Genomic DNA, 16,114 nt, shown 5'->3' with positions numbered 1-16,114 from the left:
ATCTGTGGTTTAGCAGTGGGGTTTCTCTTCCATTTTCTATAGAATATTCTAGTTTTAGCAATAAACACTTAAGACATGTCTCATGGGTCAGTCATTTGCATGCCCTTTCTGCTCAGAATGGATGACAAGGACCCCTTGAAAACAGAAGCAGCTCAGGACACAGGTAGTATTTTTACAGCCGGGAGCAAGAGGAGCTACCCCTAGTTAGAGGAGTTTAATAATGTTTTCAAGGATTTTTCTGAAACCTATATTATATAATTCAAAACCCTAGCCACCTCATGTTTTGTGAAGAAGGGTTAGTGGAAGGAAGGAGGATAGGAGCATGTGAGGATCTGAAAGGAAACTGAGCATTCAGTGTTAGGTAAGGAGAAAGATGCCTGGTATAAGAACTTTTTTAAAAAATTTGTTTATTTGTTTATTTTTTTGAGACAGAGTCTCACTCTGTCACCCAGGCTAGAGTGCAATGGCATGGTCTCAGCTCACTGCAGAGGTGGAGACCTCCCGGGTTCAAGCTATTATCCTGCCTCAGCCTCCTGAGTAGCTGGGATTACAGGCACCCGCCACTACACCTGGATAATTTTTGTATTTTTAGTAGAGATGGGATTTCATGACGTTGGCCAGGCTGGTCTTGAACTCCTGACCTCGTGATCCACCACTCTCGGCCTCCCAAAGTGCTGGGATTACAGGCATGAGCCACTGCACCCTGCCAAGAACTCTTAATCCCTTATTGATGATGTTAAAATAAATTCAGGTGAGAGTCTGTAGTCTTACCAAGAAGTGAAGCTTCTTTATTATGAATGAGAAGCGACGAATCCATGGTACGTTGTTCAGAGGCAGCAGCATGATCTGTTCCATTCACCAGCCCTGTCACTCATGTCTCTCATCCAAAGATGCAAAAACCCAGTGCTTCTCCATAGATTGAGAAAATATTAAACCCTTTGACTACATTGTGCTGTAGAGCACAAAAGGAGTCAGGGCTAGTTGGGGAGCAGCAAAGGGGCTAGCTGTTCTTTGTTGTAGAAATTGAGATGTTAAAAAAATACATTGAATAAACCAAAAAATTTTTTATGTGTATTTACCAGGTAACAGATAAATACAGCATGTCAGTAGCAGGGAGATAAAATACCGCAAACCCATGCAAAAGCCTTTTGAGCTGAAACAATCATCCCAATCACATCCTAAATGTCACTGTGGTTATAATTGGAACATTGATCTCTTTAATTAGTTACTGCTTTTCCGCTGAATGCTGAGTCTCTATGTTTGGGAGGTACAGAGCGCTGGCTTATCTCTTTGGCATCTGTAATGGGGTGCAGTATGGGGAGGGCCAGGGACAGTGGAGGAAGGAAGAACAGAGTCGGGGGAGATTCAGTGTGCAAATATGATGTTATGGCTTTTACATGTAAATCATTAGTAAATTTTCACATAGCAGCCTCTGTGGAGTTCTTTGTCTCTATAGGAGTTTACAAATGTCCTCCTCTGGGATGATTTTAAGTATAATTTTACCCATAGGAATAAAGCTTTCACATTAAATACAGGAATATGATACTCAGATTGTACTCTTTTTATTTGCCTTTTTTTTTTTTTTTTTTTTTTTTTTGGTGAGACAAGGTCTCACTTTGTTGCCCAGGCTGGAGTACACTGGTGCAATCTTGGCTCTCTGCAAACTCTGCCTCCCGGGTTCAAGCAATTCTCCTGCCTCAGCCTCCTGAGTAGCTGGGATTATAGGCACGCACCACCACACCCAGCCAATTTTTTTTAATTTTCTTTTTCTTATTTTTTTTTTTTATTTTGAGACAAGGTTTCACTCTTGTTACCCAGGCTGGAGTGCAATGGTACAATCTGGGCTCACTGCAACCTCTGCCTCCTGGGTTCAGGTAGTTCTCCTGTCTCAGCCTCCCAAGTAGCTGGGATTACAGGTGCCCGCCACCACACTAAGCTAATTTTCGTATTTTTAGTAGAGATGGAGTTTCACCATGTTGGTCAGGCTGGTCTCAAACTCCTGACCTCAAGTGCTCTGACTGTCTCAGTCTCCCAAAGTGCTGAGATTACAGGCGTGAGCCACTGTGCCCGGCCATATGGTTTTTTTTTTTTTTTTTTTTTTTCAATTAGCCCCAGGGAATAGGGGTATAAAAGAGAGAGGAACCTATTTAAAAGGAGCTAGGTTTTTCCATGCTTTAAAAAAGCTGAATTCTGGCCAGGCACAGTGGCTCATGCCTGTAATTCCAGCACTTTGGGAGGCCAAGAGGGGCGGATCACCTGAGGTTAGGAGTTCGAGACCAGCCTGGTCAACATTGCAAAACCCGGTCTCTACTAAAAATACAAAAATTAGCCAGGCATGGTGGTGCTCACCTGTAATCCCAGCTACTTGAGAGGCTGAGACAGGAGAATTGCTTGAACCCAGGAGGCAGAGGTTGCAGTGAGCCAAGTTCGTGCCTCTGCACTCCAGCCTGGGCAACAGAGTGAAACTCTCTCTCAAAAAAAAAAAAAAAAAAAGCTGAGTTCTATATGTTTCTTATGTAGCAGGAATATAATTTCCATGATTTATGAACTCCATTCTTCACTAGTACAATGCACAGAAGTAGATGATTTTGCTTGTCTCTATATCATATACCTAAACCACAAGCATCTTTAGCCACCATGCTTTTGGAGCAGGGAGACAGATCAATATCCACCATTCTCAGTCAGGGTTGACTGGATCCCCGGCTCCTCATCTCTGTCCTGTTTTCCTTCTTTGCTTTCCAGATTGTATACTTTTGATTTCCAACAAGGCATTTGTTTTCCACAGGATGGGCCAAAGAGAACCAAGGCTTCAGCATTCTCAGCTGAACTACAACAAGCTTTGGCAGTGATAGAGGATTTGATCAAGTCCTGTGAGTTGGCTGTGGACCTAGCAGCAGTGACTGAATGTCCGGTATGTTCCATAGCAGCGTTAGAGCATCTCACACAAAAGGCAGGTGCAATACTACACAGCAAGGAAATGCTCTGGCAAAGTCAGAGAGATCGTCTATGGTAAAGAAATTGAACTCTGAGGAAAGTCACCTAAATCGCTTAGTAAACCCAGGCTACGAGATTCCAAGCAGTCCCTTGGCATCTTCAGGAATCTTGGGTTTATTCCTCAGGGTTCTGAATGTGGGATTGACCCACTGTCTGGACAAACCAGAAAGTCAAGGGCCATAACATAAATGGGCAGAGGAAAAGTCCTGGAGGAGCAATTGATTTTCTAACTTGTGGCATTGTTAAAATAGTGAAAGATTTGTCTTCTTGTTTCAGAGTTTCTCTGAGAAAAGTATTTTGGAAACAGGTCCTATATTCTTGCTCCAATTTTATATCACAGATCCCAGAAGAGGCCCCAAAAATATACAGTGTACATGCCTTAATCCAAATGGTCTAATGAAAACCCAAGAGATGCATTTAGAGGCCAACACTGGGGAGCTGAGCTCCAGCATCAGTGTTAATCTGGAGCAGGCTGGTTCCAGGCATTCCAGGCAAAACATCCCCTATAACTGTATGATCTCTTTGAGACTGGAGCATAGTTAATATTCGACTTGTTTTGTTTTTTACTTTGAAGTACTCTAGATTTTGATTCAGATGTATTTGTTTTATTTCACTGTCATAATAAATTACCGTAAGTTTGGTGGCTTAGAGCAGCATAAATTCATTATTATTATTATTTTGAAGTTCCAGGGTCAGAAGTTCAACACAGTCTCATGGGCTAAAATTAAGGTGTTTCCTTTCCTTTGTGGAGACTAGCATCTGTCTCATTGAGTTTTCCAGCTTAAAAAGGCCACCCACGCTCCGTGGCTCATGGCTTCATAGCCAGCAATGGCAGGCAGGTTGAGTTCTTCTTTTTTTTTTTGAGACAGAGTCTTGCTCTGTCGCCCAGGCTGGAGTGCAATGGCACAATCTTGACTCACTGCAACCTCTGCCCACCAGGTTCAAGCGATTCTCCTGCCCCAGCCTCCTGAGTAGCTGGGATTACAGGCGCCCATCACCATGCCCAGCTAATTTTTGTGTGTGTGTGTGTATTTTTAGTAGAAACGGGACTTCTCCATGTTGGTCAACCTGGTCTCGAACTCCTGACCTCATGTTCCACCTGTCTCCACCTCCCAAAGTGCTGGGATTACAGGCAAGAGCCACTGTGCCAGGCCAAGTTCTTCTTACATCACATCTCTGTGACCCCTTCTTCTGCTTTTTTGTCACTTGTGATTATATTATACTTTTTCCTTTTTTTTTTCTTTTCATTTTTGTCTGGTTTTGAACATACCATGTATGAGGTCTTGGTAGAGGAAATGACTTTTCTTTCCTTGTCATAAGTCAAACCATGAAAGTTATTAAGGTCCGAAAAATGAGATGTTTTTACTTCCCATGCTGGTATTTCTTGGGCCTGGATCTCAGAAACTTAGTCCCACAAACCCTGTGATCCCAGCCATGATGCTGTTACTGTCCCCTGGGACTCCAAGGTGCCTCTGCTCATGACTGATGCATGATTCAAGAGGATATGCATAAACTGCAGAGTAGGGTTATGTTGTGTGTAAGGATCATTTTCTTGGTAATAATTCTTCCTTCTTCGGCTAAGGAAAGTCAAGGGAACAATTTGTTAGGTCAATTTGGGGCATCTTTCTGTTCTTTCTTTAATCTTGAATCATGTGTTAGCCACCCCTATTAAATTTCATTTCCCTGAATCTAATGAATGTCCTGGAAATGATACACAGAGCAGGAAACTCTTAGTGTAAATAACATAGGAGGAGGAGGCTGTGAGAAAAGAATGGTTAAAACATGAGGAAATAATATTCTGCCTTAATTTCATTCCAAGCTAGTTTGCATGCAAATAGGATGTACCAGCTTATAGAATTTGGAGATTTTACACGCAAAGCAAAGGACCTTTTTTGACCATGTGTCCTCAGAACTGTGCCTTTGCCAGATGCTTTTTGGTGCCTTTTCTACTAAGACTTAACTTACTTTTACATCTAATACATTAGCTGATTTCTCCTGACAGTTTTGTATAATCCTGTTGAATTATGGAGGAGTAGGCATTGGAATTTTCAACCTTCTGATTCAAAAGAAGATCCATGGAAGAAGAGTTAACTCACTCAAGATTACATGGCTGTCAGTTTGGACTATTTTTTGTTCATTCCCTATCCAGGGTGCTATTCCACTCTTTATCTGATTCTGATTAGAGTTGACTAACAACTACCTCTAACTCAGCTCAAATGATTCTGAGACTCTGTCTCCATTTTGTAGAGTTTTATTACAGGTGTTTATAATCACATGCTATATGCATGGCTGAATCCAGAGTTTAACCTCTTAGTTTCTCTGCTTGAAATTTAATATTAACCTGGTTTTATAAAGGAAAGAAATTGAATGTGATAATTAAATTATCACAATTAAACAACTAGAAAACAACTAGAAAAAAAATCCCTTCTGATATTTATATTTTCTCCTTTTTATGCATATTCAATTAGTCCTGGGTCTAACTTAATCACAGAAGTTTAAAATTCTTTTCCAAACAAGTTTGTTTTGTGGAACACTGAGATATAATTTTCTTCTATGCATTTGCAAAAAAAAAAAAAAAAGTTTTTTTCAAATCCAATGCAAAATAGAGATGCATTTAAATTCTGACTTGCCAGGGACAAGTTCCAAAGTTGAATTGTAAAGATTGAATGGAACAGTCTTCCTTTTTGGAACAAATCTATATAAACCACTAAAGGATGTATTTGTATTAGAAGTTCGTTGTGGGCTAGGGCCAGGATTTTATTTCTATTGCAGTTTCCTCTTTCCTTACCCCAGTGTTACCTGCAGAGATAGGGCTGAGTAAATAATCCTAGTGACCCAGGCAAAGTATCTTGTTCATTCCACCCTCCGCCCCCTCCATAACACCTGTATTGCAGGTGGTTGCCGGCAGTAAATGAGGATTAAATGATGGGTAAGGCACCAAGCACTGTGTCTGGCGCCCAGCAGATGCTGAATAAACAGCCCTAGTGGTAAGTTATATGGGGACCTGCTCAGGCTGGAAAGGAAGAAACCTTTTTGCCCCTGACTATTGTAATCACAGGCTCCAACAGCTTCTGCTTTTCATTTCTGGACTCAGGCTCTGTGTGGATCCATTTATACAGATGTTTCCTGCTTCTTTGTGCAATAAGTTTGTGACAGTCACATTAACTCTTACTACCAGGAATGGAAACGTGGGCACCCAAAAGAAGCTCTTCCTGAGGCCAGCTTCCCTAGATTCAGTCTCTCAGCCAGACTCTTCATTTGGCCAATGTAGTCACATTTGAAATCCTTGTATCGGGGCTCTGACCTACAGAATGCCCAGGCATGAAAATGGTAGCATTTACTAATTGATTTTGCTATCACTTCTTGTACAGAGGAGGCCATCTAACTTATCACTTACTCGTTTGAGGTAGCCCCTATATTCCATCTCTGAGTTCACAACCATCAGGTTCTTCCACACACCGTGTGATATGGCCACACTTGTTACTAGTGGAAAACAGTTGGGAGTATATTCGTTTCCTAGGGCTGATGTCACAAAGAACCACAAACTACTTGACTTCAAACAACAGAAATTTATTCTCTCACAGTTTTGAAGGCTAGACGTCCAAAGTCAAGGTGTGAGCAGGCCCACATTCCCTCTGAAGGCTCTCAGGAAGAATCCTTCCTTACCTCTTCAGAGCTTCCGGTGACTGCCGGCAATTCTTGGAGTTCCTTGACTGAGAGCTGCCCCACTCCAATTTCTGCCTCTGCCCTCGCATGGCTGTTCCTTCAGCGTGCGTCTCCATTTCTTTGTTTTCTCTTTTGATAAGGACACTGGTCATTGGATTTGGACACATCCTAACCAAGTGCAACCCCATCTTAACCAATTATATCCGCAAAGACCCTCTTTCCTAATAAGGTCATATTTTGAGGTTCTCATAGACATGAGATTTTGGGGCAACACTCTTCAACCCAGTACAGACGCATCACTGAATGAACTCCTTGGATGAATCAGTATTCCCTCACAGTGATGAGTCTTTTGCTTCCTGTCCCCTACTCCCAAGCACCACTAAATGCCAATAAATAAATACGAGGGAATGCCAATAAATAAATAAATACCAGGGAACACGTATCTGAAAGAGGTTGTGCAACGTGGCCTCTGACCTTGAGATCAATTACAGTCTAGTTGGAAAGAAAAGGTACACATGATGGAAAAGGTCATTCTTGCTCCTGCTCAGGGAATGTCCCTGCAGCTTCCTGTTGGAGGTGGAGTAGCTCCACACAGCACACACCGTGATGACGGTGAAGCGTGTGTGCCTGCTCTTCATCAGCACCGGGTAGGGCATGTGCTCACCCGCTGGAGATTGGACCTTGGGCGTGGAGATGGGCGATCCTGTCATATGTGTGGTCTGAGAACCATTGTGCAATATGACCCAGAGGATATGTGCCCATATGTTTCTGCCAGACTTGAAAGACCCAGCGACTCTCTCCAGTCACTTCCGGTGATAATAGGCTTACTGGAAAGCTGACCTGCGGCGTCTCAAGAAGTCACAGTGGCAAAGCCAGGCTCATGGAGATGGGAACTGAACAAACCTGGGATCCACAGCAGCTCTGGGGCCTGGGCCTGGGGAGGGAGCCGGGGTTCTTACCCGTGTGCCCTGCCTGTATGTGTCAAGTGCACCTACATGCCTGCTCGCCCCTCCTCTTGCCACCTACTGACTGTTTTTTTCCCTTCCGTCAGTGTCTTCCTCTTCCTCATAATTTCTAATGACTCACCTTCTTCATAATCGTTTCCTTTTTGTTTATTCTGCTGCCTGCTTTCCCCTAAAGCATCTCACAGCCCCATCTCCTGCTGGTCACCGCATCCTCCTGTTTTCTTCAGTTCAGGGAGATACCACATTGCCACTTCCAACCCCTGGCACATTGTTTTATGCTGGGGGCCCTATGGTCAGCTGCTGGTGCCTCTCTGAATTCACATCCCTGAGTAGGAGCAAGAATGACCTTTTCCGTCATGTGTACCTTTTCTTTCCAACTAGACTGTAATTGATCTCAAGGTCAGAGGCCACGTTGCACAACCTCTTTCAGATACATGTTCCCTGGTATTTATGTATTTATTTATTGGCATTCCCTAGTATTTATTTATTGGCATTTAGTGGTGCTTGGGAGTACGGGACAGGAAGCAAAATACTCATCACTCTGAGGGAATACTGATTCATCCAAGGAGTTTGTTCAGTGATGCCCCTGTACTGAGTTGAAGAGTGTTCCCCCAAAATCTCATGAGAACCTCAAAACTTGCCTATGAAGGTACAGCAGCATGGCTATGGATGGGGTGAGAAGGAGGGTTCAGAGGTAATAAAGCACAAACCTAGCTGCCTGAGGCTGCCTCTTCAGCATTTCTGGTTGGGGCTGTTTCCTCTACAGTAATAGTCTGTAGCCTTGCGGATGCCTTAACTCACGTCACCCCATCTTCCACAAGTCATTAAAGAGAGGACACCTGGACTTATGCCCCTTCCCCCATCATCCTAGCCTCTTCTAGAATTACTTTGACAGTTGAGCCTCCACACTGACCGCATGTGTTCTTACGAGCAGCTTTACCTAAAACATGTTCCTCTTTCTAACGTAGAGCGTGGTTGAGGATGTTGCTCAGTGACAACATATCATTGGGAGAAATGTTTCTTATAGCTTAACAGGAATAGCTGTGCTTTTCCTGAACAACTTGTTTGTGTATGTCTTCAGACACAATAAATCATATCACTCACCATGTTTCCCTCTGTATTGCTATTAGAAAGTCAGAGCCAAGTCTGCAGCAAGTTTAAATGACTTTATTATATGCATTTTACATATAACCTCTTCATCTTTTCTTTCATCTTCTACACCTTCTGGAACAGTTCTTCTGATTTATTATCTTTATTTTTAGGGATGGGGATCTCCCTATGTTTCCCAGACTGGTCTCCAACTCATGGACTCGAGTGATCCTCCTGCCTCAGCCTCCCAAGTAGTTGCGACTACAGGCAGGCGCCAACCTCCCAACTTCTTTGCTTTTTCTTCACCCTAATTCTCTCAGTTATTTTCTATCTGCCTATACTGTATGTATTTCTCTAAGATGTGTCAAATGTTTAAAGTGAGGTAGAGAGTGAATACATTGTAAGATAGAAACTACAAGTTTGAATATCCCTTAGCCAAAATGCTTGAGACCAAAAGTGTTTTGGACTTTTTTTTTTTTTAGGGGAGGATTGGAATATTTGCATATACATATTGAGTTATGTTGGGGATGGAACCCAAGTCTAAACACGAAATTCATTTATGTTTCATGTATACCTTATACAGTTAGACTGAAGGTAATTTTACATGTTTTAAATAATTTTGTGCATGAAGGCTGGGTGCAGTTGGTCATACCTGTAATCCAAGCACTTTGGGAGGCCAAGGCGGGCAGATCACCAGAGATCAGGGGTTCGAGACCAGCCTGGCCAACATGCCGAAACCCCAGCTCTACTAAAAATACAAAAATTAGCCGGGCATGGTGATGCACGCCTGTAATCCCAGCTACTCGGGAGGCTGAGGCAGGAGAGTCCCTTGAACTCAGGATACGGAGGTTGCAGTGAGCCAAGGTTGTGCCACTGCACTCCAGCCTGGGCAACAGAGCAAGACTCCATTTCAAAAAAATAAATAAATAAAAAATAATTTGGTGCGTGAAGCAAAATTTTGACTGTGTTTTGACTGCCACCCATCACATGTGGGCAGGTATGGAATTTTTCGCTTCCAGTGTCATACTGGTTCTCAGAAAGTTCCAGATGTTGGAGGATTTCAGATTTTTTAAATTATGGATGCTCAACCTGTGCCGATGACATGTGTTTATGCAGCGAATATTAAGTATCTGCTTCTACCAGTTGCTTTTACGAAAACATACTTCCTGCACTATTTATGTCGATATTGAGTACGAACTGAATGCGTTTAAAGGAAAAAGCAATCACTAAGATCTGTAGTGATCACATTTGAGTAGGTCCTTGATGGATGCAGATAGAGTGAAAAAGTTATCCAGGGTCCTCATGGGCCTATCCACCCTTCTGTTTTGGAATGTGGTGAACTGTTAACACAGAACAGGAGCACTGGCTTTTAGGAAAGAAGGCCTCGTTCCTGGACGTTTGAGGGTTTTATTCACCGCAGTCGACATATATAAATTTTCCAAAGAAGAAAATAAAAAATTAACATAGAAAATAATGCCATAGACACCATAGAAATGACTAGAGTTTATTGCTCTTGAAGTTTTTCTTTTAATGTTTCAGAAGTTAAGTCAATTCTTTAAAAAAAAAAAAAAACAAACCTAAAGTTTGCCTAACATATAAACTATAAATTATAAAAATGCCCAATGAATTATGAATGGAGTACGTATTTCCGGTATTAACTCAGGAATCATAAGGATTGATCTCAGCTAGAGGTCACTTAGGGAGATTTCTTTGTCTTTGTCCCCTTCAAATAATTTGTTCCTTTTGGTGTTTTTATTCAGGGAAATGAATTCTTACCTGCTTTAAGCAATCAAAGTTTTGAAAAATACCAGATAAAATGTCTCGCTCCCAGCTCGTCTTAGTCCACTGTCTTTTGAAGAGAGCTCAGAGAAGGCAGGGTCATCTCATTTGGACTTTCAACCAGACATGTGACAAAGGCGGCCTTGCTGGTGGAGAGAGAGGCAACTCAGTATATACCTAGAGTCAAACAGACTTTTACCTGTCATTTGGTATTATCTTGGCACTGTTGACTCACTCTGAAAAACCCAGAGCTGAATGCAGTTAATGTTTCCATTACAATGTTATGAAGATTAGATCATACTAAACTTTCTCTTTTCAGAAAAAGCTTCATGTTCTCAGATTCTCATATACCTGAAGCAGAAGTTAGGATGCAGATGGAACACACAGATGCTCATGGGTCCATAATGCAGCCAAAATTCTGTCTCTCCTGGACATAATTGAAATGTTAATTTCTTGTCCCTTTGAAGGAGACTGTCACGTATCAAACATAGTGCAGAGGAAATTGAATTCTGCTAGTTAAAAATTAACTGAGTCAAAAATATCACAGTCCCCTATCTCTAGCTCAAGTATTTCTAGCATTCTTTACGTGTAGCATTACCTTTCATAGCTGAATTGATTTCCTTGTATAACTAAACGGTGCCGCACTCAGTGAAGCTCACAAAATTGTAGTTTTGATTTAGTGACAGATCAGCCTGAATAGCACTGTTAGAATTGTAAACTTCAAAGAAGCATGCTTTCTAAAATTTGAAAACAGGCCACAAAGGCTTCTTTCTCTGTCAAGTAATTTTACAGCTTCTTTTCCTGTATGTGTGTTTCCAAAAGGATGACATTGGAAAACTAGGCAAGCTGTTGCTGCACGGCCCTTTCAGCGTCTGGACAATTCACAAGGATCGTTATAAAATGAAGGATTTGATTCGATTTAAGCCCAGCCAGAGGCAAATCTACCTATTTGAAAGGGGAATAGTGTTCTGTAAGATACGAATGGAGCCTGGGGACCAGGGATTGTCTCCTCATTACAGCTTCAAGAAGGCCATGAAGGTAAAGGGAGTCCTATTGCATCTGGGAGTTGCCCTGTGCAGAAAGAGAGAGATTGTTTCCTTATTTTACAGATGAGGAAGCTGCAGTGCAGAGAGGTGAAGTTAACTTGCCAAATACCACCCCACACGGCTAGAATCCGTACCCAGGTCTGTCTGACTCCAGGGTCAGAGCTTACGATCAGTCTCTAGACAGGGCCAGGGCTGGCATAGGAGATGCCTTTGTACTAGAGAAAAAAGACTGTATGGTAGCCGGTCTGGACAAACTAATTAGTAAAAGTACCCTCTTTCCTCCAGGCAAAGAGGTGAAAGAGAGGTGAAAGGCATAGTGGTGAGAACATGGGCTGGATTTCATCTTAGATTTGCCCTTCTCAACGGTGCATCTTTGTGTCTAAGTGCAGGCATTGTCCTGACCTTGGGGTCTAAGGGACCCAGGCCCACACCAAGCATTGTTTTCTCGCCTGTTTAGAAACTGTTTAGCTATCTGTATAGCCAGTTAGCTATCAGGTACACACACACACACACACACACACACACACACACACACATACAGGAGTCACACACCTATACATTTATGCTCTTGTGATTAAAGCTGTTAATTTGTTCATAGTAGCCTTTGTTATTTATGTTTCTTTTTTCTTTTTCTTTTTTTTTTTGAGACAGAGTTTTGCTCTTGTTGCCCAGGCAGGAGTGCAATGGCATGATCTTGGCTAACTGCAACCTCTGCCTCCCAGGTTCAAGCAATTCTCTTACCTCAGCCTCCCGAGTAGCTGGGATTACAGGTGCGCACCAACACACCCAGCTAATTTTGTATTTTTAGTAGAGACAGAGTTTCACCGAGTCGGTCAGGCTGGTCTCGAACTCCTGACCTCAGGTGATCCACCTACCTAGGCCTCTCAAAGTGCTGGAATTACAGGACTGATTACAGGGGCATGAGCCACCACACCCGGCCTTGTTGCTTATGTTTCTTAATGGATCCTTGTTCAGTTACTATTATGTAGAAAGTTGTGGCCGGGCGCGGTGGCTCAAGCCTGTAATCCCAGCACTTTGGGAGGCCGAGACGGGCGGATCACGAGGTCAGGAGTTCGAGACCATCCTGGCTAACACGGTGAAACCCTGTCTCTACTAAATAATACAAAAAACTAGCCGGGCGAGGTGGCGGGCACCTGTAGTCCCAGCTACTCGGGAGGCTGAGGCAGGAGAATGGCGTAAAAACCCGGGAGGCGGAGCTTGCAGTGAGCCGAGATCTGGCCACTGCACTCCACCCTGGGCGACACAGCGGGACTCCGTCTCAAAAAAAAAAAAAAAAAAAGAAAGTTGTAAAATAGGTGTTGAAGGAGAAATGGTCTCTTCACTGAAAGGCTGAGGGCTGCAGCGCCTCCTGCAGAAAGATACAGTGGAAAGTTAACAGTCTGTGTTACCTTCTGAAGCAGATGAGACAGAAGACACTGTACCAGATTGTGTTTTATGCTGTCTTGGGGTCATTAAGAGAGGAAAGCAAAAACTTGAAAGGAAGATGAAAGAAGAGAGCTGTCAGGGACAGAAAGGATTAGAGTGATTGACAGGGACTATTTTAAAACCAGAAAACGATGGTATAGAACATTTCTCTTCCCTCTTTATAATAGTTGACGACACTTTCAATTCGCCAGCTTGGAAGGGGGAGCCATAGAAAGTTTGAAATTGCCAGTCGAAATGGACTTGAGAAATACATCCTGCAGGTAAAGCTCATGCCTTCCCCATGGGTCTCCTCTACTCTTTCCTCATTGTGTTCCCATAACTCGACGAGTGTTTTCTATCTCATTATGCTAACGGTCACTGGGAGAATAAAAACTCTGCAATTAATACTCAGGGTAGTCTTATACTCATGGTGTTTTCTTATGTGTAATTGCAGGCAGCTTCAAAAGAAATCAGAGACTGTTGGTTTTCAGAAATAAGTAAATTATTGATGGAACAACAAAATAATATTACAGGTAGGTTACCCCTGCTGACTTTCGCCTGTAGAGTTATACTGATTTCAGCTCAGTGGGGGATATGCAAATTGGGGATATTGTTAAAGAAAATGGTTTGCTGGGAAAACAAATGTGGCCACATTTTCACAGTCCCTGGAAGCACCTGTGCTCGCTTTTGACTGTGGTGGAGGTGGAGGGGTTGTGTGATTGTGTGTGGTTGTGCTGGTTTGTCCCTTTTGGTTGTGTTCCCCCCACCACCTAATTGCCAAGGTCAACTTCTTAATCAAAAATCTGAAGGCCACCCAAGAAAATGTTAACAGAGATTCAAATGGCCAATACTACCTTTCAGACACTGTACTACTTTTTTAAAACATCAAGATATAATTAACATACCATAAAATTTACTGTCTTAAAGTACACAATTCAGTGGGTTTTAGACTATTCACAAGGCTCAGTAACCATCCCTAGTCTAATTCTATTTTTTTTACTTTTTACTTTTGTCTTTTGTTTTGTTTTGAGACGGAGTTTTTTCTCTTGTCGCCCAGGCTGGAGTGCAGTGGCGCCATCTAGGCTCACTGCAACCTCTGCCTTCCAGGTTCAAGTGATTCTCCTGCCTCAGCCTCCCGAGTAGCTGGGACTACAGGTGCGCCACCACGTCTGGCTAATTTTTGTATTTCTAGTAGAGACAGGTTTTCACCATGTTGGGCAGGATGGTCTTGATCTCCTGACCTCGTGATCCACCCGCCTCGGCCTCCCAAAGTGCTGGGATTACAGGCGTGAGCCACCACGCCCGTCTGTTTTTTGTTTTAAAGTATTTAACAACCTAATTCTAATTCTACTTCCAAAATATTTTCATAACTCTCTCCCAACAAAAAAATTCAGTACCAATTAGCAATCATTCTCCATCTTTCCTCTTCCCCCAGCCCCTGGCAATCACTAATGTATTTCCTATCTCTATTGGATTTTCCTCTACACATTACATATATAGCCCTTTCTGTCTAGCTTCTTTCACTTGGCATATTTTTTTAAGTTTCATTTATGTTGTAGTATCTATCAGTACTTCATACATTTTTATGGCTGAATAACAGTCCATTGTATGGATATACCATCTTTGTTTATCCATTCATTAGTTGATGAAGATTTGGGTTTTTTCCCCTTTTTGGATACTGTAAGTAAAGCTGCTATGGATATTTGTGTACAGATTTTTGTATGAATCTTTATTTCCAATTTTCTTGAGTGTATGTATGTGGAATTGCCAGACCATATGGTAACTTTTGTTAACTTTCTGAGGAACTTCCAAATCATCTTTCAAAACAATACCACCATTTCACATTCACACCAGCAATATAATAGTTGGGTTCAATTTTCTCCATTTCCTTACTAACACTTTTATTGTTCATTATAATAACCTTATTATTATCATTATTATTGCCATCCTAGTGGGCATGTACTGGTATCTCATTGTGATTTTGATTTACATTTCCCTCATGGCTAGTGATGTTGAGCATCTTTTAACATGCATATTGGTCATTGGTGTATCTTCTTTGTAGAAATGTCTATTAACTCCTTTGTATGTTTTTTAATTAGCTTGTCATTTTATGGTTATTCTGGATACTGGACTTTTATCAGATATATTATTTGCAAGTATTTTTTCCCATACTGTGCATTGTCTTTTTACTCTCTTGACAGTGTTCTTTGCAAAGAGTTTATAGTTCTAACTCTTACAGTTAAGTCTTTGATTCATTCCAAGTTAATTTTTGTATATGATGTGAATTAGGGACCCAAGTTCATTTTTTTAAATGTGGATATCCATTGTCCCAGAACCATTGATTGAAAAGACTATTCTTTGCCCACTTTGAATGGTCTTGGCATCATTGTTGGAAATAAATTGCCTTTAGGTATAGAATTCTTTGTTGACACTCTTTTTTTTCTAAGCACTTTGAATATGTCATGCCATTGCCCTCTGGATTCTGTGATTTCTGATAGAAATCAGCTGTTAATCTTATTGAAGAGTCCTTCTGTATGCTTGCTGCTTTCAAGATTCTTTCATTGTCTTTGTTGACAGTTTGATTATGATATGTCTAGGTGTGGATCTTGATCTCTTTGAATTTATATTTTTTGGGGTTTATAGACTTTCTTGAAGGTAAAGATTAATGTTTTTCATCAAATTTGGGAAATGTTCAGCCATTGTTTCTTTAAATATTATTTTAGCCCATTTACCCCTCTCTCTTTCTGAGATTGCCATTATGCATTATTAGCATGCTTGAAGGTATCTCGCAGTCCCTGAGGCTCTATTCATTTTTCCTTCATTCCTCTTTCTTTCTCTTCCTCAGACTGGATAGCTTCAATTAACCTATATCTAAGTTCTCTCATACTTTCTTCTGCCTACTCAGATCTGCTATCTAGCCACTCTAGTGAATTTCTCATTCAATTATTATACTTTTGAAATCTAGAATTTCTGTTTGGTCCTTTAAAACAAATATTTATATTCTCTATTTAATGAGGATTTGTTCTTTTACTTTCCTTTAGTCTTCATATTTGATTTCCTTTCACTTCTTGAACATGTAAAAATAGTTCATTTAAAGTATTGGTCTAGTAAGGTCAGTATCTTGGCTTCCTCAGGAAGAGTTATTTTCTT

At 41.6% G+C, this 16,114-nt stretch overlaps 1 protein-coding gene across 5 annotated transcripts in view; it reads left to right on the top strand.

Annotated features, from left to right (window-relative positions):
* The window catches only part of MCF2L2 (MCF.2 cell line derived transforming sequence-like 2), a 254,021-nt gene that overhangs the window by 213,369 nt on the left and 24,538 nt on the right, over window positions 1-16,114 (top strand). For 4 of the 5 annotated variants that reach the window (XR_012430895.1, XM_065540255.2, XM_065540256.2 and 1 more), the window contains 4 exons: window positions 2,786-2,911; window positions 11,316-11,531; window positions 13,153-13,245; window positions 13,419-13,497. Coding sequence is in view for 3 of the 5 variants with exons in the window: in XM_065540255.2 (XP_065396327.1) it covers window positions 2,786-2,911; window positions 11,316-11,531; window positions 13,153-13,245; window positions 13,419-13,497 (514 nt within the window). In the remaining 2 variants the exon portion in view is untranslated. Of the gene's footprint in view, window positions 1-2,785; window positions 2,912-11,315; window positions 11,532-13,152; window positions 13,246-13,418; window positions 13,498-16,114 lie in introns of those variants that run through there. The other variant, XR_012430896.1, reaches the window with a different exon arrangement.

The sequence above is a fragment of the Macaca fascicularis genome, chromosome 2, assembly GCF_037993035.2.
Source record: "Macaca fascicularis isolate 582-1 chromosome 2, T2T-MFA8v1.1".
NCBI lineage: Eukaryota > Metazoa > Chordata > Mammalia > Primates > Cercopithecidae > Macaca > Macaca fascicularis.
Note: the sequence above shows the minus strand (reverse complement) of the source record. Positions and strands in the feature narration are given on the sequence as shown.